At 47.7% G+C, this 22,336-nt stretch overlaps 1 protein-coding gene and 1 long non-coding RNA gene across 3 annotated transcripts in view; both read right to left on the bottom strand.

Moving 5' to 3' along the window:
- Positions 1-1,841: 1,841 nt before the first annotated feature.
- On the bottom strand, positions 1,842-10,502 carry SP9 (Sp9 transcription factor). 2 transcript variants are annotated; one of them, XM_053597678.1, is made up of 2 exons: positions 10,415-10,502; positions 1,842-4,366 (listed from the first exon to the last, which is right to left on the bottom strand). In XM_053597678.1, the coding sequence occupies exon 2, from the start codon at positions 4,331-4,333 to the stop codon at positions 2,942-2,944; it is 1,392 nt and encodes a 463-aa protein (XP_053453653.1). In that variant the 5' UTR covers positions 4,334-4,366; positions 10,415-10,502; the 3' UTR covers positions 1,842-2,941. The 2 variants fall into 2 exon arrangements, with proteins under 2 accessions (XP_053453653.1, XP_053453652.1); XM_053597677.1 differs by lacking the exon at positions 10,415-10,502 and adding an exon at positions 5,325-5,541.
- A 10,826-nt stretch (positions 10,503-21,328) lies between these two features.
- Positions 21,329-22,336, bottom strand: part of LOC128590835 (uncharacterized) — an 89,679-nt gene continuing 88,671 nt past the window's right edge. Inside the window, exon 3 of the long non-coding RNA XR_008381344.1 lies at positions 21,329-21,520. This is a non-coding gene — a long non-coding RNA (uncharacterized LOC128590835). The remainder of the gene's footprint in view (positions 21,521-22,336) is intronic.

Below are 22,336 nucleotides of genomic sequence, written 5' to 3'. Positions count from 1 at the left end.
GAGCGCAGAGGCCTTGATCACTGGCCTGCGGAGGGAGCTGCGCGGCCAGCGGGACCTGCACTGCCAGGCCCTTTGATCTGCCTTTATTATCAAGGAGAAACAAAGCTTCTTGGGCCCGACGCCCGGGCGCCCTCATTCCTCGGGAAGCCCCACCACACCCTGCACTCCGCGCCGCCAGCCGGCTGCCCCCGAACGCGCCAGGCACCCTCTGAGCCTCCAGCGTGGCTGCCCAAAGCCCCCAGAGTAAACGCACCCTGCCAGCTTCTCCAGAAGACCAGACCCGCACCGGAAGGCGCCTGGGGAGTGCAGGGGTCCCGGTTAGGAACGTTGGAGCGGGGACAGAAAATGGCCAAAGTAAAGAAAACCTCGAGGAAGAAGAGCCGGGCAGCCGAGCCTGCCGGGAGAGCAAGAAAGAGAGGGGAGAAGCCACTGGCTGAACCTCACGCTGCAAACGCCCTGCTGAGGACCTGCGTTCTGCTTTATCGCTACTTTGCTGCTGGGCTTTCAAAGCAGTTTGCGAGAGAACATTTTGTTGATGAATAACTATTTTTTTCTTTCCTAAAAATCAAAGCCTTCCCTCACGTTCCCAAGACGGACAATAATCAAAAAAAGAAAAAAAAATCCTATTGCTATTGACTTCGCTTGTATTTCCTCTCATGTGGGAAGCCTTTTAGAAATATTTTTATTCTGTAAATATGTACTTCATTTTCTAAATTAACATTTTTCGCGAATTGCAAAATTATCTCATTTGCCATTTTTCTTTTCGTCTCTCCTTCTTTTCTCCCTATTTTAAACTGGGGCTGTTAAGTTGGTGGTCAGAAGACAAAGAGAGTGAAAATAATTTTCATTTCAATAATTGCCTTCTGGTCAATTTAACTGTGCCTTATTTTGATAGAGACTGTCTAAATGAGATTCCTGTCCCAAACGTGTTCCCAGGCCTGAGCCCAGCCTTTAATTATTCCTGAGTTTTTTTCTTCAGAATAAGACGCCGCACTGAGTAATCACAAAGAAGTCAGAGAGCATCCTTGAACCTTTTCAGAAGCAGCGCCACTGATATTCAAATAACCTGCGAGGGCCATTTGCTGGCGCGGGGACCTAGGCATTTCCAATTCACTATTTGCATAGATCAGCCGTCTTTGAAAAGGAAAGGAGCAGTTGTCTTCCATAACATTAAAAAGCCTAGTTATCAAATCAAGTGCTTAGTTTGGGGGCTTTTAAAACGTTTACATTTTATCTCAGGTTGCCCTTTACCGTTTGACATGCAAATTTGGTGCAGTTAATTTAGACAATTAAAAAGATCTTCAAGGGAGCTTTGTCACAGAGAATATTTGGAGTTTTCCCCGCGGACCAGCTGAGATAAAGTTGGCCAGAACAAATGATGTCTAGGAGATTAATTAGATATTTGATAAGACATGAATCCCTAATAAGGGAATACAAGGCACAGGGGGCTGCTATGTGCTCTAAGTCAAAATTAATAACATTTAACAAGATTTTCATTTAGGCATGAAATGTCTTTTCCAGGGTATTGACTCCAGCGATTTATTCCCCTGAGTTGCCTCCCAACCTAGAGGGCCTTGGAAGCTAAAAGACTTCTCTTTAAAAAGCTTCTTCCTTTCATAGATTGTTTTAAAATCTCTTTTTAAAAACAAACAATCCCACCAGAGTTTTCTCTGACCCCTCTGGGAGGTGTAAACACCTCCTCAGTTAAAGCTGCTAAGAATTTTTTTATTTTTTAGGTGCTCTGGAGTTTTAAAATTTCACCTTTTGAGAGCGTTCCCATTAAGTAATACAACTACACATTCTTATAACCCAATTTAATTTAGACTGTTGATACACAAATAAATAATTTTGACTTCTCAAAAATGTATATGAATTATGGCTTTTATAACCCACATAAACTTTACATTACCTACAACTAACATTAAGGGAATTTTTTTTTTCCCAACAAAAAGTCAACCCATGTAAAGGTTATTGAGGGGGAAATAGGATTTAAAAAAAAAAAAGAAGTGTATTGTTCAGAGTTCTTTAATAATACCAAAATGAAAATAAGATGTCAAGATTTTCTTCATACAGATAAACGCATTTAATTTCTTTAGATGACTTTAACTTATGTGTTTGTGAAATGATAACTCAACATTTTAAATATCTTTTACATATATACTGACTTTCACAAAGTGCATCAGAAAATTAAAAAAACTCCCTGAATTTCAGGAATTCACCAAAAAAACTCAATTCGAATGAACATTTACAAGAAAATAAGAGAACACAATCTTTTGAACCCTATTTATACAGATGTTATGAAATACAGAGAAACTGTCGCTAGACTTCCAGTTTTAATTTCTCACCTTAAGCCTTTTGATGCTTCCTTTTTTTTTTTTTTTAAAGGAAAAAAGTCTCACTGTAAGTAGATATCAAGCAGGACTTGGAGCATTTTATATATAATCCACACAAAGGGTGTTGTATAGGTCCCGTTTGTTTTCATATGTTCTGACGGTCCTTTGCTGGGTGTTGGCTTGTTTTGGGGGAAAGGAAAGAGAAGGGCAGTGGAGCGAGGTGGGCAGTGGGAAGGAAGGAGCCTTTCTGTGTATTGCTCTTCGCTCGAGAAGTTTGTGCGAGTGCCGTGTGTATGTGTGTGGTGTGCGTGAGTGTGCGTGCTTTTTGTGTGGGGATGTCTATGTGCACAGTTTTAAAACATGTTTGTGTCGAGGACGGTTCCCTTTTGTTTCTGGACCACGCGTTCGATTCTCATCTGGGCGCTGACGGCGGAGGGACGCTCCTGGCGAGCTGCAGCCCCGGAGCCACACGCGACTTGCCTCGCGCCCTGCCCCGGCCCGGGGTCGTCACTGGAGCCCCTGCCCTCCCGTCCCCCTCTCACTCGCCCTCCGAACCTCTCGTTCGTTCTCGTTGTCTCTACTCGCTCGCTCGGCCTCTCGCCCGGCCTCTAAGAGTCGTTAGGGCCAGACGCTGCTTCCTTGCCTCCTGCCGAGGCCGCCGCCGCCGCCGCCGCCGCCGCGGCCGCCGCCGCCCGGGCGGCACTGACGCCAGAGTCGTGCAGGATGAGGTCCGGGGACTCGGAACGGGGTGTCTCCAAGTTGCTGGCGTCCGTGTCACTGTCGCTGCCCTTTTTGCCACCGCCGCCCCCGTTGTGCGTCTTAATGTGTTTGCTCAGGTGGTCGCTGCGCATGAAGCGCTTGTTGCACACCGGACAGGCGAAGCGCTTCTCGCCCGTGTGAGTCCGCAGGTGCCGCTGCAGCTCGTCCGAGCGCGTGAAGCGCTTGCCGCAGAAGAGCCAGTTGCACACGAAGGGCCGCTCGCCCGTGTGCCAGCGCAGGTGCGCCTTCAGGTGCGAGGTCTTGCCGTACACCTTGCCGCAGCCCGGGATGTGGCAGCTGTGCAGGCCCTTGCGCCGCAGGCTGGCTCCGGCCGGGCCCAGCCGCTCCGCCTCCTGGCAGTTGGGGCAGTCGCAGGTGGCGCGGCCGGAGTAGCGGCGGGCGGAGCGCGCCGAGCTCCCCCCGGCGGCCGCGGCCGCGGCGCCCGAGATCATGGCGCTGGCGGCGGCGGCTGCCACGGCGGCGCTGGAGTCCGAATAGGAGGGCAGCACCGGCTTGAAGCCGTCCTGGGCCAGCAGGTGCTGGCTGGTGGAGAGCAGGTGTGAGGCGGCGGCGGCGGAGGAGCCGAGGCCGGTGGAGCTGAAGGCCGAGTGCGTGAGCGAGCTGAAGTCGGGGTTGTAGGTGCCCAGCTGCGAGTGCAGCGAGGCCTGGGGGGCGCCCGAGTGCAGCGAACTCTGGAGCCCCCCAGCGGGGTTCTGCACTTCCAGCCACGAACCTGGGCTGCTGTGCACGTCCCACCACGACGACGCCGCTCCGTTGGTCACCTCTCCCGCAGCCAGCGTCGAGTGGAAGCCCGACTTGTACCACGACTCGTACGGGTGCGCCATGCCCACGCGCGGGTACAGGCCGTCGGCCGCCGTAGTGTGCACCTTGGAGATGAAGGCCGACTGGCCGCCCGCCTCCTGCGGGGACACCCCGGCCGCCGCGGCCGCCGCGGCCGCGGAGTTAGAGAAGAGGCCGCCGTAGTCGCTGCTGAAGGCGGACGATGTGGGCGACGTGGAGGCCAGGCAGAAGGCGCTGTTGGTGGCGCCGGAGCCTCCCGCCAGGCCGCCCGAGCCGCGGCCGCCAGTGGCCACGGCGAAGCCCGAGAGGCTGGAGCCGAGGTTACAGCTGGACGAGGAGCGCTTCCAGGGGTGAAAGCCGCCTTTAGCAAAGGCGCTCGACTCGGGCAGCGTCGTCAGCGGGCTAGTGTTGCCGATCTTGTTGCAGGTCGCCGCCAGCATGGCCAACGGGGTCGTTCCGAAGCGAGGCTCTTCCTGGAGTGGATGGGGTGAGGGAGGGAGCGAGGAGGAGGGCAAGAGGAGGTGAGGGAAGAGACAAAGTGCACCGGTGAGCAGCCTCGTCCCCGGCGCCTGGTCCGGGGAACCATGGCTCCCCGGCCCGCACCTCCTCCCCACGCGCTCGCGGTGGCTGCGCCGGGCTGGGGCGAACACAAGCGCGAAGGTTTGGGCGCTGGAAAGTTGTTCTTCGGGGAGGCTATAAATTAAAAATGCCTCCGTGCCTCTGTTGCTGCAGCCCTTGCCTAGAACCGGACTTGGGTTGTAGCGGTAAGCCCGCTCCTTTCCCAGAAGCTCCCAAGTCGCCCTTAGGGATGAAGCACCAAGGTAAACACAGAAACAGACACTGGGTGAGGGCGGAGGCGGCCGAACAGCGGCCCAGGGAAGGGAGAAACTTGGAGCACTCCTCCCAAGGGTGGCTACCACTTTTCTTTTTTAATAGAAGACGTTGGCTTTAATGTTTACACACACACACCCCACCACCACCACCGATTATGAAAACAATAATTCAAGGATAACCGGCCAGGGACGATTTCAAAGTCACAGACCAACTGGGAAGCCGCGTAAATGTTTATTAACATGACTACATGGACTGCAAAACTATTAAGACTGTTTTCTGGAACCACCACTGTCGCACAGCTGCAACAATCCCCAAAGCAAGGGGGTGTAAATCACTAGGGGAAGAAAAGAAACCTCTAGCTCTTCTTTAAGACCAAATCAAAAGGGAATTGTTTAAGAAATCCTTTTCTTGCAAAGGCATTTCCCGGGTTCCAAAAACTTGGAACGAGTCAGTCCCGGAAATGTGGAAAGTGCTTAAAGAAGCTGAAGCTGCGGTCCAGCAGCAACAGTTTCTTGGGAGCTACGGACTCCAAGAAGCCATAACGAAAAATTAACTCCGGTTAAAAGAAGCAAATACGTTGCCATACTTGCGACTTACCCCGAGTATAGACGTGGCCATAGCAGGTCTCTGGGCTGCGCGGCGGGGCCGGGAACGGGGCTGAGCCTGGCGGCTGCTCAGACAAACTGCTCCGGTCTGGTGCAGCTCCCGTGTCCCCGCGCTCTCGCCGAGCGGACTCCGGGCTCCCGCCGGCTAAACTCAGCCTAAGTGCGAGGAGCACCCGCTTTGAAGTGCCGCTGGCTGCGCCTCTCGCCCAATGAAGGCGCAGGCAGAGCAGACGGGAGCTGCCCCGCAGCCAATCAGACGCGCCGAGGGGCCCGGGCCGGGGCTCCCGGCGCGTGCCAGTCAAGTCAGCTAGCGAGCGAGTTGGGGGGGCGGTGGTGTCAGAGGAGGGGGTGCAGGCGGTGGGGGGAGGGGGCGCGGGCTGGGTACTGAAGAAATTACAGTGCAATTAAAAATTTACACACACACACCAAGCCAGGTTTAAGTACCGTTGAGACCCAGCCACAACCTTCTCCCCAACCATTCCGAGATGTTGCAAGTTAGGCTGACAGTCCTACTCTACTCCCGGTTTGTGGGAAAGGAGGTAGGAGTGTTGCAGGAGCCGAGGTAGAATCCTCACCAGAAGATTCCGAGGTGGAATCCGCACCAGCTTGGCCCAAGTGGAGACGGAAAATGTCAATGTTTGTGTGTCCATGCTCTTGCTTATGAAGCACAACTTCAGCTTTTACCATTATATTCGCTTGCAATTTTATTATTGTCGTTTGTGTTCTACCCAGTTCCTTATTCCACTGATTTAGTTTTACTCTCACTGTCACATGGGGGAGGGGTGCGATGGGACAGCCTCTCGGAGAGGAGCAAAATAGGCCTCTCGGTATAGGTCTACACCCGCAGACTCCTTGGGAGGGCCTGGCTGCACCCGCCATTTCCCCCCAGCGGAATAAGTGACTTCCTAATTGTCTCTCTGGCCTTTGACCCAAGGGGTAATACAAGTGCCACTCACGCCAGAAGCTTCTAGTGGTAATTGAGGGCACCCTTTGTACGGTTTCACCAGCGCCTAGATACCAGGTTAACCCAGTTGTCAAATATGACTAAACAGTGGGATGTACTGATTATCTGCCGGGTTCTGCTGGGGGCTGGCGTGGGGGTGGGAGACATCAGCCCATACAACACTCTGCACGAAGCCGCTTATTTTCACATTGTAACAACTTTGGAAACAGAGACCCGCACCAGCGGCGTCCGCCCCCACCTCCACCTCCGCTGAAGCTGCAGCTTGCTCGGCTGTTTGTTTAACCGGGTGAAGATTTGCATGTCGCGTTTTAGCTTGGAGTCGAGTTTTCTTGCCGCAGCTCCAACCCACTCCCACTCCAGACTGCCAGGGCCTAGAGAGGCTCCTCTGCAGGGCAAGGGCGCAGCGTGAAGAGAGGGGTCTTAGCGCACTGATTTCGCGGACGTGCTGGAGAAGTCCCTCCCGGACCTTCACCTCCGAGTGCAGAGAACCAGGCCACTCGTGGGCGCCCTCACATTCTGTAGGCTGGAAGCATCCTGAAGTCCTCCCCTGGACCTTGTCGGGGGGAAAGAGGTGTCCTCAGACAGACAAGGGTGCGTCCTCGAGTCCTACAGCAAACGCTGAGCTGTTTTTCTTTCTGGGCCCTGCTTTCTCTGTCTTCTCCTGGGTAGCTGGAGACTGCTTTTGAACCAGAAATACCAACACCCTCTAGTCGACTTCCAAATCTACATTCTGCTTTAAAATTTTTCTTCTTTTCTAAACTACCAACCCCAAATGCTCCGGTGCAAAACACCCATTGTCGCGAGGAGGGTTAGCAAGTGAGAAGGACGTAGAACGGTGCCCCCAGGGTTTTCTCTCCTCTTTTGCAAGATCTCTTCATTCAAAGGATCAACAGTGCGACAACGGTGGCACTTCTTTCCACCCTAAGATGGAGTCTGCGTGCATCTTGGCGCGCTCCGTGACTGGGAGGGCTATGTGGGTCCGCTTCTTTACTTTTTGTTGAAACACTTATGCTAAGAATGCTTTGTTTGTTTGTTTGTTTGTTTAAAGTGATGAACGCGCCAAGGAAATTATGGCAGAGAAAGAGAAAGGACAGAGAAGACCAGCATAGCTATGAATGAAGTGTTGTGCCCTAGGGGACTGTAGTGGAATGGGGTTGGGGGGGGGCTGTGAAAAGCCCCTGGGGGACGCAGGGTGAGGGGTTGAAGGAGAAATCAGGCGGCCTGGAAGAGCGAAAAAGCCCAGCAGGGGGACCCGGGAGCTATTCCCAACAGGTGACTTCTGCCCTGGAAGGAGAGTCTGGTCCTCCGCTTCCTACAGAGTTTCTACGTCGATTTACTAATAGAGGGATTGTTAAGTGGCAGTGAGGCGTTTCCGACTCTCCCGGTTCAGCCCGGGAAGAGAAGCGCCGAGGTTTCCTCTGCCCACCTCCTCCCCCACCCCAACACACCCTCTCCTTCAGGAAACCTGACAAAGTAATAAATAAGACAATCCGAAAAGCCACTTAGCACTGGTGACATTTTCAAGCCAACCATGTAAAACAGTTCTCGCAGATACCTCGGGCGCCCGGCACCCTGCTCTTCTCCTCCTCCCCTCCACTCCCCTGCCCTCCGCGTCCCCTCCCGCCCTTTCCACGGCGTTCCAGCTGTCAGACTCTAGACGTGGGCACTCGGATGTTCCTTTAGATACACGCCACCTCATCACAATAAAAGTTAGGAAATCTTCCAAATGAACGCAGGCAAACGCCCAGACCACTTCGACTCGAAGGTTAGGCCCCAAGGAAATCTTTAGGACAAGTCCAGTTATTTATTTATTTTTTTGCCTGCCAGATTTTTTTTTTCATCTTCTGAAAAATCTAGTTTTTAAACAAAGATCAATGTGTTATGCTAAAGTGTTGAGCTGACTGTTAAAACATTTGGGGAAATAATGACAATGTAACAAAGGCCTGGTTTGGAGTGAATCATCACCCTTTTAAAAGTTAAAGCAATTTTCAGGAGAATAGCTTTCAGCAAACGCTTTACATTATTCAAAACGGCCAAATAATGCTCTATTATAGCGCCTGAATGCTGCCAGTCAGCCCCTAAGTGCAATTTGTGCAAAGGCCCCGGTGCCTTATCTCCACTTCTTTATAAAGAGGTGAATATAAAACAATTTCTTCCAAACCCAGACAGAGAGCACGAAAATTGCTTCCCTTTCTGCAATCAGGGCAATTTAACTGGAGTGCAATTAGCACTATTAAATGTCGATTCTGCATAAACAAATCTGACTGAGCAGCGAAAGTGGGGTGAGAACCTCATATACACTGAAACTGATTTTTTAAAATTATGTATCCGGGTCCTTTACAATTGATCCGTGACGTTTTCGTCTTGGAATATATTTACATCGTAAATACACTATGGTTAAATCAACATAATTTTTTGCAAAAAAATTCAATATGAATCCTAATAAAGAAGAATGGGGGTAATTAAAGGGAAGAGTTCACTTCCTTTGAACAAATATTGTTTCTCCTATCTTGCTTCTCCGGAGAGCTTTGATCTGAGCAACTGCTCAAGTTGCTGTGTTTAGAAGGCAAAGCTGGGGAAACAATTCCGTCGTTAGCGCTGATCTGAAGGATGGGAGCTCCTTTGCCACAGATAAAATGCTTCTCCCTGATGCACTGCAAGCAGCGTGGCGACTGGGAGGACCAGTTATTTTCTGAATAACTTGAGACAGCAGCTGGTTAAATATTACTAAGTGGCTGCCCAGTCTCCCAGGAGTTTGACCTAGCGCAGAGTTTAGCAGCAGATATATTCCACGGAGGTGGGGTGAGATAAGTTGGGGAGACACGAGAAAGTGGGAAGGAGGAGAGGCGTTGGGGGAGGAGAAATGGAAAGATGTAGCTTTGGCTGCAAAGCCTGGGCCACCGGGGGTGGAGTAGGGAGGGAGGTACAGGAGCCCAGACCATAAAAAGCATTTATCTGACCTGTCCTCCCACTGCCTTTATTTATTTATTTGCTAAGCCACAGCGCTCCCTTTTTGAATCATTTGTGCAATTAATTATGCTTTTCATTTGCATGATCTACACTAGAGCAGTGATTATCAGGTCAGCACGGTGTGGGAGTTAGGGAGATACATTAATAACTTGAATTAAAAAAAAAAAAAGGAAAGAAAAAGCTGCCCAGTGTACCAGCGTTGCCTGCCATGAACAGGGAGAAGGAAGCCCAGTATGTATGGTCTGTGGTGCCTGTTGAGTCAGGTCAATCTTTTCTGCAGTTGGAGTTTAGTCATTTGTGGGTGAGTATGAAGCACAGCTTTTGATTAGAGGGGAATCTTTTGTAGTTAACACATTTATATTTTTAAAAGCACCAGAGATCAAATGGATGGAGAAAATGAATTGAAAATTGAGGAACTCTCCCACAATTTCTGTTGAGCTTTCATTCAATATTTGTCCTATAATGCCCATATTCCAGCCCAACCCTAGCAAATAAGAGCCAGGAAGAATCAATAGGCCAATGGGACTTTCATCTTTTTTTCTATCTCAGAGGTGTCACTGTTATTTAGAGGTGGTGAAAGATGCAAATCATTCTTGGGGTCTGCTGGTGATATTGAAAACCCCTACTGTACTACATACAATATGAGCGTTTGCTACACAACTAATTTTCAGCTGGGCCATATATTTTAAGCTTGCCTTGATGTGTTTATCTGAGCCAAAAATGCATTAACAATTAAAGGAAAGACTGTGGTGTGTCAAAGGAAGGAAGGTGACTGTAGCCTGTGTGATGATTTTAATGACTGCAATTATTGGAAGATTATTCAACAAGCATCATAGATTTGTTTACTGTATCACTTGGAAACTATAGGGGGCCTATTCGGCTTGGGGTTTTACCTTCCTCCTTCCCTTATCAACCACCACAGAAGGGTCTTAGACCTGAGCAAAGGTGGCATTCTCTGTTGGGTTTCTTATTTCTAAAAGCATCTCTACTGAAATTGTGTCTCAGCCAACTCTAATGGAACCACCTCTGAAGACAATAAAGTAACCTTATCACATAGACCCTAAAACGAATATCAAGAAAAGCCAGAGGCCGGACGATTCTGGTCATTAGACAGCTTCTCCCAGCCAAGGTACCTCTGTTTTACCCACCTTTCCTAGGCAGCTTTTGAGAGGCCTCCAACTCTTCCCTCCTCCATCCAGGGCTTGGACAAAGAACTACAGCCACTGGACGTATCACGGGAGTGTAGCACAACTCTACAACCACTGGACGTATCACGGGAGTGTAGCACAACTCTACAACCACTGGACGTATCACGGGAGTGTAGCACAACTCTACAGCCACTGGACGTATCACGGGAGTGTAGGCACAACTCTACAACCCCTGGACGTATCACAGGAGTGTAGCACAACTCTACAACCACTGGACGTATCACGGGAGTGTAGCACAACTCCAGACTCCACTGGACAAGGTTTGGCTTTTTCTTCCTTCCACTTAACACATCCCCTCTTCTCATATTATTTCCTATCACAACTCCTGATGTTGTCCTGTTAAAAACGAGTAAATAAACAGAGAAACTATGACTAAAAGCGTATCAGTTTGTGGAGTTCTTAAGTTTTTACAGACACAGCGGTTGCAAGTGAAGTTTCTCATCTGATTTTAACAAAATGATCCTCAGTCTACAATAATCAGTAAGTTGCACCTGGACTTTGCTCGTTAATGAATTGCTGATTTGGAAGGGAGATTTGAGAAAAACATGAATAGCAAATATCTCCTGTGACACCCCCTGTGTGTCCTCCCCAGGCCCTGTCTGCTGGGACTCGGCCATCTTGGCGCTCTCGGGTTCTGTAGTGGCGCAGTCTGTAGAGGATGCTGGACTTGGCTAGAATTGAGAGTCTTCCCTGTTCAAACGTGAGCCTGCAGGATTCTGCAAGTGGCAATTAGGAGCCTATTACAAGCCATTAGATTGATCAATGTACCTTAAACAATGGAATGATTTATATGACTGATTTATATGTGGAAGAAAAAGAAAGCGGTGGGGGAGAACGACCCATATCCTGTACATCAGTACACTGTTCTGGAGAAGAATCCGGGCCCAGCCTCTGTTCATTACAGCTTAGAACTACCAAAGTGGTTTATTTAGAAAACTCCCAAGGAAAGACACAGGTTCGCCTGGCTTGTCTGGTGGGTGTCGAGATGCATGATCTTGGCTCGACTTTCTTCTTCCTAAGGAAGGGCTGCAAGAGCCCAAGGCGGGGATGAGCAGTCGGGGGTCACTGCGACGCCCCTCCCCTAGCGGGAGACACCGCCCAGCGGTCTCAGCTGCCTCTTTTCCTCGGGTCTGTCCCCCGAGAGAGGGAGGATGACTTACATATTTGTTTAACGGAGTGTTAGAGAGCTGTGTGGCCTCCTAATTACAGCAGGAACACAGCACCATTAGCTCTTGAAGTTTCTGGAGTAACGCCGGAGGAGCGGCGACCCGGCTCCGGGCGTGAGATGACGCGGGGGGTTGGGAGGGAGGGGACTCGGCGGAACTGAACTCCTACCCAAGGGGCTGTCTTATTTCAGCTAATCTGGCGAAGACAAAATTACAACCGAGCTGTAGCTATCAAAGCTGGCCCTCAGCCCCTCCTCCCGGCTGCCTGCCTGCTGGCCGGCCTTCCAACCCAAAGTCTGTTTGTAGTTGTCTCCTCTGCTGCAGACACTCCTCGGTCTCCTCGTGACAAGGAAATTCCTGCCAGCTATTCCTGAGCCTGCAAGGAGAGGACAGACGCACTTCACCCGTCCCAGAGGAGGAGGATTCCCTTTGTCTAACCTCCGCCTCCCACAGTCTGCCTACAGCTCAGAAAGGGGGGAGGGAGGCAGGGGATGAAGTCCCTGGGCGGATAGAGGGTGGTTATAACCGAACCCACAGTCCAACTCTGCCCCTGCTGGTCCCTCCTCTTCCTCCCTCTTCTCTTTCCTATCCTCCTCCCTTCCTCTTTCTCTCTCCCTCCTTCCGCTCCTCTGGATCCTCTTACCACCCAAGTCTTCTCCCGGGTTTCTGCGCCCAGAGCCTGGGCAGGCGTTGTTTATTTCCCGACCTTAGTGGTTTGGCGGGAAAGGCCTTGGTCCTGGCTTGTTATTAAGTGTCTGGGACAAATCCTTTTGTTTAGGTCTAAATGTGGAATGGGAAGCACTGCAGATTGATAATGGGGTGCAGAGAAAAGAGGGAAAGAGCAGAGAAACAACCTGCATGCCTCTTTGGCAGGCAGTTTGGATGGCAGCCCAGGATTTGAAAACCCTTATAGGTGGATCACACACACGCTCAGCTGCCCTCATCGCGTCCTTTATTACTCCGTGTCCCACTCGCCTGTGTTAATCTCTGAATTCGTTTCTTTCAATCCCCTCCTAACTAGGATCTCTTCTCGGGGTCCTACGGCTCAGCAAGAGGTCAGTTCTAAGATTCTCCGCGAGTTCCGAGGCACCCCCATGACATATCTGGGAGCAGGCCTGCCCAGGACTTACACTTCCGTGCTCTCATGATTGCAGCCACTTCAGAGCTCAACGTTGGCAGCATGAACTTCCCTGTCACACCCACTGATGTCACACTCGGGCCCTTCCAGAGTCCAAATGAACACCTTCCACCCTGACTCTCTTCCTGGAGCACTGAACGGTGGTTATAGGTAGGGGTACAGCGAGGCTCCGCACACTTTAGACACGTGCGCCTCCCCCTCGCCCCCGCTGCCGCGCGCAGAATGTTCCCTGATGACATAGACATACTCACCGGGCGCATGCCAGCGGCGTCCATCCTTCCTCCCAGTCAGACATCTGCAAGCGAGAGGGCTTTCAGGCAGGTGCTATCGCCGCAGGGAGGCTGGCTCCGAGCTCCAGATGCCTCCCTGGGATCCGGGGTATTCAGGTCCCCCAAAGCCAGCTTTGAGCTTCCCAGGCTGAGGCTGGGTGGCCAGCGGCACTGACGCGGCTGGGCCTCCCCTCTGCCTCCTGCTGAGCTCCCTCGCCGCTTCCAGCTCGGCTCCTGCTCGCTCTCTCCGCCGCCGCAGCACCCCCCCCCACCCCCGCCAACCCCCCAGAGCCCTTCTCCCAAGAAGCCCGCCGCCCGCCCGCCTTCCATAGGCTCCGTTACATCTGGGATGCATTGCCCCTTAATTGTCAATCCCATTATTGTGATCAAGTGAACGTTGCTAATCTCTACATTTATTGTTTAGGTAAATAGAGGCTGCATTTAATCAATATGCAGGGCCCCAGCCCTCTCAGCGCCAAGTAACTTAAGTCAACGGTGAAGATTTCAGTGTGTGCGTAATTACAGAGCACGCGGAATGTTCACTCCGGCTAAATTCCACAGCTCTTCTCAAACCCGTGGGATTGGGAGGAGGGACTGGAGGAATCTCCAACCCTCCAAGGGGTCGAGAGCCGGCTCCTTCAGGACAAGAAAAGGACTTAGCGGCTATGACACCCGGTGCCCGGCCCGTGCTTTGGGTGGAGCGCGGTCCAGATGCCAGGACCTGAGACCGGACTGGGGACAGTCCCGGACTTCCGAGCCGGCAGGATCGGGTTCTCTGCACCCCTCTCTACCGCTTTAGGACTCCCTCCCCTCCCAAATCTGCGGCGGGGAGGGGATGATTCCGCATTCGGCGGGACCCCGCAAGCTGCAAGGCTGGAGGGGGGGGCCCTGGGGGCAGGTCTCCCAGTGTTCCCGACGCCCCAGCCCCTGCCCACTGGCTCCCTCTTCTCCTCCCCTGCTGCTCCCGGCCCCGAATTCCATGCCAGAGGGGATCTCCAAAAAATGCTGCGCTCCCGCGCGCAGGGCGCTGATTATTTGCGCTTCTTCTTTAATAGCTGTTGTTTCCTAATTTAACAGAACCTTCGCGGGGCGCTAGGGAGAGCAGAGGATCCGGGATTTGCAGCAGGGGGAGCGCGGGTATGGGGAGATGGGTGGGTGCTCCGGCGAGGGGTGGTATCTCCTTACCCCAGCGTGGCTCTGGGGTGGCCTTACGCCCAGGGCTTCTGGGTCTTGGAAGGGAAAGGGTTAGTCGAGAATCTTCCAGGTGGCGGTGGCCAGAACTGGACTCCTCTTGACACCCTGGAGGGGGGCCCTAGAGGCTGACTCCCAAATCTGAGTCGCTAACACTTCTTAGGCAACTCTGAGGCCAGGAATTTCTGTTTCTTCTGATGTCTCTTTCACCGCTCCGCTCCGGGTAAAGTTGGTTGTAAACAACAAATTACTCCATTTGTAACCAGATACCTGCCTTGCACGAAATTGTCCCGCTTTATATAAGCAGGATTCTAAAGCCAACTCATCATTTGCAAGTTTAGGGTGTCATTGCAACCACCAAACTAAATTCTAGCGGGAGCCTGAATTTAGGGCCCATGGTATTTGATGGCAGCTGGCTGTTTTTAATTTTGGGATTGAGTAGTTCTCCTATAAGGTACCTCTCCCAGCTTTCTTCTTCCCTCAAAAGTTGAATAGCATTCGGAAAGCAGGGAAATTAAACACAAATGTCAGTGCAATTCCAAAAACCTTTTTCTATTACTCTTTCTGGAGCCTGCCCTCTGCCAGTCCCAAGCTACTCCCAAGCCCTGGACTCTGCTTATGAGTTAAGCAGATTTTTTACCACCCTTTGAGAATGTCAGCCTAACTTTTTCTGGATTGTTCTTGTGTTTAAGCTAGGACCAGGAAAAGAAAGACAAGGGCTGATAGCCAAGGCTCCTGGGAAAGCACAAGCCCTTTGGTGAACCCAGGAACTGGGGGAGAGTTAAGGGCCACCACTGAACAATGCTACGACATTGGCAGGCCTTGAAACCTGTGTGTCTTCCTCTCTAAAATGAAGAGTGAATAAAACTATGCAGGAAAATTTCTAATAATGTGCTCAATACTTACTAATAGTTTAGCTAACACAAAGTTCTTGACTTCAGTTTTCCACTGAAATAGCATTCCCAGCTAAAACTTGCTGTGAAACTAAAGGCAAAGCTAACAGCCAGTATAAAAGAGAGAGAGACGGACAGATGCTGGACCTGGTACAGGATCAGGTTGGGTGAAGATGAAAGCAATGGCAGCTTGCATCTGCCTGCATGGGAAGGGGTAGAGTTAGCTGTTTTAGTCAGTAATACATTTAGTGGTCTGGCTTTCATAATTCTACACAAGGGGAAGAAAAGTTCTTATTTCTAATAGTAATAGCTAACATTAATTGAGCAATTATTATATACCAGGTACTTGGCAAAGTGCTTTACACACAGCAGTCTCATGTAATTCACACTATAATCTCATCAGGTGAATATTACCGATATCTCTCTTTTTAAAGTTTTATTATAGAAAATGTCAAATACACACTTAAAAGTAGAGAGAATACTTAATGAACCCCTCTATTTCCTTCACCCAGAATCAGTAATTGTCAGCACATGGCCAAACTTGTTTCATCTTTGCCCTATCCATTTCTCCCTGCCTAATTTTGAAGCAAATCTCAAACATCAAATCATTTTATTTATATATGTTATAGTATGCAAAATATTAAAAGATGATAATGCTTTAAAACCTATAATACCATGTTATAATCATACTCAAATACACCTGCAATAATTCCTGAATATTATCAGATATCTAATTAATGTTCAAGTCTCCCTAGTTATCTCATAAATAATTTTTTAAAAATTGGGGGGGGCAGCACCTATCGCTCAGTGAGTAGGGCGCCGGCCCCATATACCGAGGGTGGCGGGTTCAAACCCAGCCCTGGCCAAACTGCAACAAAAAAATAGCAGGGAGCTGTGGTGGGCGCCTGGGTCCCAGCTGCTCTAGAGGCTGAGGCAAGAGAATTGCGTAAGCCCAAGAGCTGGAGGTAGCTGTGAGCGGTGTGACGTCACGACACTATACTGAGGGCGGTAAAGTGAGACTCTGTCTCTACAAAAAAAAAAAAAAAATGTTTTTTTTTGAGACAGTCTTGCTCTGTCACTTGGGCTACTGTACAGTGGCATCATCATAGCTCATTGCAACCTCAAATTCCTGGGCTGAAGTAATCCTCTTACTTCAATCTCCTGAGTAGCTGGGACTATAAGTATGTGCCACTATGCCCAACTAACTTTTCTATGTTTTTTGTAAAGTTAGGTTTCACTCTTGCTCAGGCCTGAAACAATCCTCCCCCTTCAGCCTCCCAAAATATTAGGATTACAGGCATAAGCCACAGCACCAGGCCAAAAGTTTTATTGTTTTAGAGAGAGGATCTTGCCCTCAAGTGATCTTCCTGCCTCAGCTTCCCATGTAACTGGCATAATAGGTGTGTACCACCATATTCAGCTGATAACCTTTTTATCTCTCTTTTTTAAATTTTGTTTTTACTTGAATATCAGATGGAAGAATGATATCCTTTTTATAAATGAAATAACTGAGGCTCAGAGTGATTAAAAGAATTTAGTAAGGCATAGAGAAGGAATTCAGTCCTAGCTATGTCCATCTCCAGAGTCCAAACACATAATAGCTTTATTATATTCCCTTTAATTCAAGTGATGAAAAGCAAGACACAGGAAACACACAATCACCCATAAAAGATTTCAGAACATGCATGACTCCCCTAAATAATCAGTTCCTTTACCAAGTACCCACACAAAACTCAGTCCACTTAAAATCAAAACTGTCCACTTAAAACCCAGGCAGGGTTTGACGTGTGGGAAGAGAAATTGGAAACAGCATAACCCAGTATCCTTCTTATGTCTTGAATCTGACTAAATAAATCCTGCATGCAAAGGTATCCATAACAGTGAAGGGATTTTTATTTGCAACAAATATTTAACAAGACAAAACCCTTTCCTAAGCAACTCTACCGGATTTTTCTTTCTGTTCTTCTTCATTTCCTCCTCTTCTTTCCTTTCCTCTTACTCTCTGTAGCTAGATAAGGAGGAAACATCTCTTTTTAGTAGTTATTTTAAAGTACCAGTCAAATTAACAATTTGGTAGTTTGATATGTGATATCTGGCTTTTGTTATGGTAGTTTTGAAACCACAGTTACCCTAGCAACTGAATATATTTTCTTTTAAAAATTTTAGCTGTCTGGAGGTGGGAAAAAAAAAAAGAAAAAGAAAACTTCTTGCCAGAATTTTCTCATAATAGCCTCCATTAACTACAGTGACTTCTATTGGAGAGGCCAGCACTGCTGTCTCCTGCTGTCACCATTCAGTGATCTAGCAGATGTTTTGTTTGATAAGGCCAATTTGAGCTTTATAAAACATTTTTTTCTACCTCCAAGGAGCAAATACCAGTTAGGATGGGATTCAGTGCTGATCACTGGATACCATACAAGGTCCTCAACCTGCCAGGAGAGCTTCTAGGTGAGAAGCAAAACTAAAACAAATCTAAAGTCTTCGTTTATTAAAAGAAGGGAGGGAAGGGGGGGGTAAGGGGGGAAAAGAAGGGGAGACAGTTAAAGGGCATTAGATCGGTACCTATGAACATAGCAAGAGGGGAAAAGTACAGAGGACCCAGTGGTCTAATATTTAATCTTTCTGGAAATTTCTGGTAGATGAGTAGTTGCCAGAGAGGGCAATGCTGCTGGGTAGTGAGAAAAGGGAATAAGAAAGGAAGTGATGCACACTGTTCTGAGTTTTGTAGATTTCATAAACCAAGTGTTGCTATTTCAAGGAAGTAAAATAGACAAGAATCATCTCAGGAGAAAAAGGTGTACCTTGGGTCTACTTGGAGCAACTAGACTCTGTGAGTGTTGGTGAAAATATTCACTTGCTTCTGAACAAAATCCCCTTCCCAATCAAGCCCCGAATGCAGATAGCTCTACGTTTCTTTTCTTTAAAATAAACACACACATACACATTCACATAAAGTGATTTGATAAAATTTAAAATATTCATATCCTTTATCCTTTCTCTTTAATAGAAGGAAGGTTGGTTTCAAGACAGAGGGCTATGGGCAGCCCCTATGGCTCAACAAGTAGGGCACTGGAACCATATATTGGGGGTGGCAGGTTCAAGCCTGGCCCTGGTCAAAACTGCAAAAAAAAAAAAGACATGGGGCTATGATACAGGTAAATCAAAAAGATTGTAAAGGAAGTATGCAGTGGTTCTGCTCCCTTTAGTAAAATGCTTCCTTTCATGGTTCTCTCAGGGGATTTTTTTTTTTTTTTTTTTAGGATATGAAAGTATAAAGTTTATTTGATTTTCTTAGAGAGAGGGAAAGAGAGTGTGGAAAGAGAGAGAAAAGAAAGCGGAGATGGCATGGCATCCCAAAGAAAGAAAGGAAGAATGCCGCCTTGAGATTGTTTATATAGTCATTATGCAGAAAACCAAAAAACTCCCAAAAGGAATAAGTTGTCCTTCAGGGTGAGGCACAGTGGCTGATGTCTGTAATCCTAGCACTCTGGGAGGCTGAGGCAGGTGGATTGCCTGAGGTCAGGAGTTTGAGACCAGCCTGAGTAAGAGGGAGATCTTGTTTCTAAAATTCGCTGAGCGTTGTGGTGGGCACCTGTAGTCCCAGCTACTTGGGAGGCTGAGGCAAGAGAATTGCTTGAGTTGGAGAGTTTGGGATTGCTGTGAGCTATGATGCCATAACACTTTATTGAGGGAGACAAAGAGAGACTCTCTCTCTCTCAAAAATAAATAAATAAATAAATAAAAAGTCCTTTGTAGGGCGGCACCTGTGGCTCAGTGAGTAGGGCACCGGCCCCATATGTCGAGGGTGGCGGGTTCGAACCCAGCCCCGGCCAAACTGCAACAAAAAAATAGCCGGGCGTTGTGGCGGGCGCCTGTAGTCCCAGCTGCTCGGGAGGCTGAGGCAAGAGAATCGCGTAAACCCAAGAGTTAGAGGTTGCTGTGAGCCGTGTGATGCCATGGCACTCTACCCGAGGGCGGTACAGTGAGACTCTGTCTCTACAAAAAAATAAAAATAAAAAGTCCTTTGTAACATATAATGGCTTAAAAAAGTTTGGAAGAATAAAGGTTCTAGTTTTGGGATTATTTTAGATAGCCCTACTTAAGTATGGTATTTTGACTTCAGGAATTACATTTTGAGCCAGGGTTAGAACTTAGAGAGAGAAAATATCAACTTTATTTTCAGAAAATGTAATTTTTCTATAGTAAACATGGCCTGCACAACATACATATATTTGCAAATATATACACATTCCTCTCTAAGGCAAAGGAGAAAAAAGAGCAGAACCAGCAATGTCAGTTAGGACTTTTTCTTAACTACTTGGACTATTAAAGGAACCTACAACTTTTATATTGATGATCTGTGAGATACTACGTCCGGGTTACCTTTCCATCCTAAATTCCCACCCTTATAATACATACATCTAATGCTGGAGAAGAATGGTTCTCCAAAGGAAAATCTTGTGATTGTTAGCAAAAGAAGGGGAATTGGAAGACAAAAAAATAAAAAAATAAAAAAATAAAGAAAGAAATGAACACTAACAGATAGTAAAATGAAAGACAAAATAATTTTGATTAATTAGATAGAAGAGCTGAGGAAATTCTAGGGTGAAGAATTACCGTGATGTGTTGAAACACCAGTAACAATAGACATTCATGACCCAAATTAGAGAGGTATGCAGCAGTTTCAGTTCTTATTTTCAGTCTTTATCCTTTTTCTTTTCCTTTTTAAACATGCTTTTTATTTTGAAATAATTCCAATCTTGCAGAGAATTTGCAATAATTATACCAATAAACACCCCTGTCTATTCTTTAACAGATTTCACCAGATTGTAACATTTCCCATTATTTTCTTTATTATTCTCTCAAAAGATTTAGATTTGTATAGAAGGCAACGGGTTTGATTTGAGACCAACTAAATTTGAGATGAGGTTGGACATCCAACCTAGAAAAGCTTAGCAGACATCAGGAGTTAAGGGTGTAGAACTCAGGAACGCGATGACTCATAATGAAACAAATTTGAAGAAAAAGCAAAGTAGCATTAATTTGTCTGAGGACACAGTCTTTGAGGAAAAGCCTGATTCTGAAAGACAGGTCTTAGTTTTAGCCAATGAAAAGGCATGTGATGTTATGTGAATTGCAACTTTTCCATGTCTTAATCTCTTCTACTGTGCAAGATCAGGATCATATGCTATTATTCTTATTTCACATTTGAAGACTACTTTGAAAATACAATAAAACCTTTATAGTTCTTGGCTTGGCATCTGTGGCTGAGCTGGTGGGTTCGAATCCAGCCCAAGCAACAATGACAGCTGCAACCAAAAAATAGCTGGGTGTTGTGGCGGGTGCCTGTGGTCCCAGCTACTTGGGAGGCGGAGGCAGAAGAATTGTTAGAGCCCAGGAGTTGGAGGTTGCTGTGAGCTGTGATGCCATGGCACTCTACTCAGGGTGACAACTTCAGGCTCTGTCTCAAAAAAAAAAAAAAATTTATATTGTACTAGCCAGAGGAAATTTGTAGAAATTAAAAGTATTGACCGGACGCAGTGACTCATGCCTGTAATCCCAGCACTTGGGAGGCCAAGGCAGATGGATTGCCTGCCCTCATAGGCTCCAGACCAGCCTGAGCCAGAGCAAGACCCCATCTCTAAAAATAGCTGGGCGTTGTGGGGGTGCCTATAGTCCCAGCTACTAGGGAGGCTGAGGTAAGAGAATCCCTTGAGCCCAAGAGTTTGAGGTTGCTGTGAGCTATGATGCCACAGCACTCTACCTAGAGTGACAGTCTGTCTCAAAAAAAAGGAAAGTATTATCATTAATATGACTTGTGGGTAAGAGTCTTGCTTTGTCACCCAGGCTAGAGTGCAGTGGCATTATTGTAGCTCACTGCAGCCTTGAACTCCTGGGTTCAAGCGATCCTCCTGCCTCAGCCTCCTAAGTAGCTGAGTCTACAGGATCATACCACCAAGACTGGCTAGCTTTTAATTTTTTTGTAGGGCCAGGATCTTGCTATGTTGCCCAGTCTGATCTCAAACTCCTGAGTTCAAATAATCCTCTCACCTCAGCCTTCCAAAGTGCTAAGATTATAGGTGGGAGCCACTGTACCTGGCCAACATATTAATATATAGTTTTGTTACTCCTGCTGAATAACAAACCCACACTGAAACTTAGTGGTAAAAATCAACCATTTTATTCTGCTCAAAAATTCTGCGGCTCAAGAATTTAGATGGGGTACAGTGGGTATGGGGGTGACTCAACAACTGGTATCTGGAATCATGTGGACATGTCTTCATTCACAGCCCTGGTGCCTGGCAGGTAGTGCTGGCTGTCAGCTGGAACACCATGTGGTCTCTTGGCCCGGGCTAGTTTGGGGTGCCTCACAGAATTCATCTGTATTCCTGTAATGAATGTTCCAAGAGAGCAAGATGAAACACTTGGCATTTTTGTGATCTAACCTCAAAATTTACATAGTGTCACTTTCCCGTACTCTTTGGTTGATGCAAATGTTTTCCCAAGTTTAAGGAGAAATGACATAAAATCTACTTCTCCATGGGAAGAATGTTAAGGTCACATTGTAAAAAGAGCACTTGGGATAGGAGATATTTTTCAGCCACTCTTGGAAAACATAATCTACTAAAAAATATATATGTACATACAAAGGGAGCTTCCTAACAGAGTACAAAAATCAACATCTCAGAGTTATTTTTTACTGTCTGCAATAGTTGAAAATTAAAGTCTTTCTTCAGGTGGCGCCTGTGACTCAAAGGAGTAGGGCGCCGGCCCCATATACCAGAGGTGGTGGGTTCAAACCCAGCCCCGGTCCCAGCCAAAAACTGCAAAAAATAAATAAAGTTTTTCCTCAAAGACTGAGATATACAGCAGGATTTTACATATTCCCTATGCCTTCTTTATTAGAAACTATTTTCCAAAACTTTCTTTCCTCTTTTTTTTTTTTCTTTGTTAAGACAGTCTCACTCTGTCACCCAGGCTAGAGTGCAGTGGCATCGTCATAACTCGCTGCAACCTCAAACTCCTGGGCTCAAGCGATCCTCCTGTCTCAGCCTCCCAATGAGCTGGGATTATAGGCGTGAGCCACTGAACCCAGTTAAATTTCTCAAAAAGTACAGGATTTGCAGTGTTCTGATTAACATTTTGCTCTCATGTATACAATTTAGCAAATGCATTGCAATTTTTTAAACTTCTTATTTGCAGAT

Source organism: Nycticebus coucang, chromosome 7, assembly GCF_027406575.1.
Source record: "Nycticebus coucang isolate mNycCou1 chromosome 7, mNycCou1.pri, whole genome shotgun sequence".
NCBI classification, from domain to species: Eukaryota; Metazoa; Chordata; class Mammalia; order Primates; family Lorisidae; genus Nycticebus; species Nycticebus coucang.
This window is presented reverse-complemented; position numbering and strand designations above follow the sequence as displayed.

What these genes read in the sequence shown, in the direction of transcription:
- SP9 (XM_053597677.1), bottom strand. Translation starts at nt 5,345, where the DNA reads ATGGCCACGTCTATACTCGGG. An exon ending in TGGCCACGTCTATACTCGGG is followed by an intron (nt 4,367 to 5,324) that starts GTAAGTCGCAAG and finishes CATCCACTCCAG; the next exon opens with GAAGAGCCTCGCTTCGGAAC.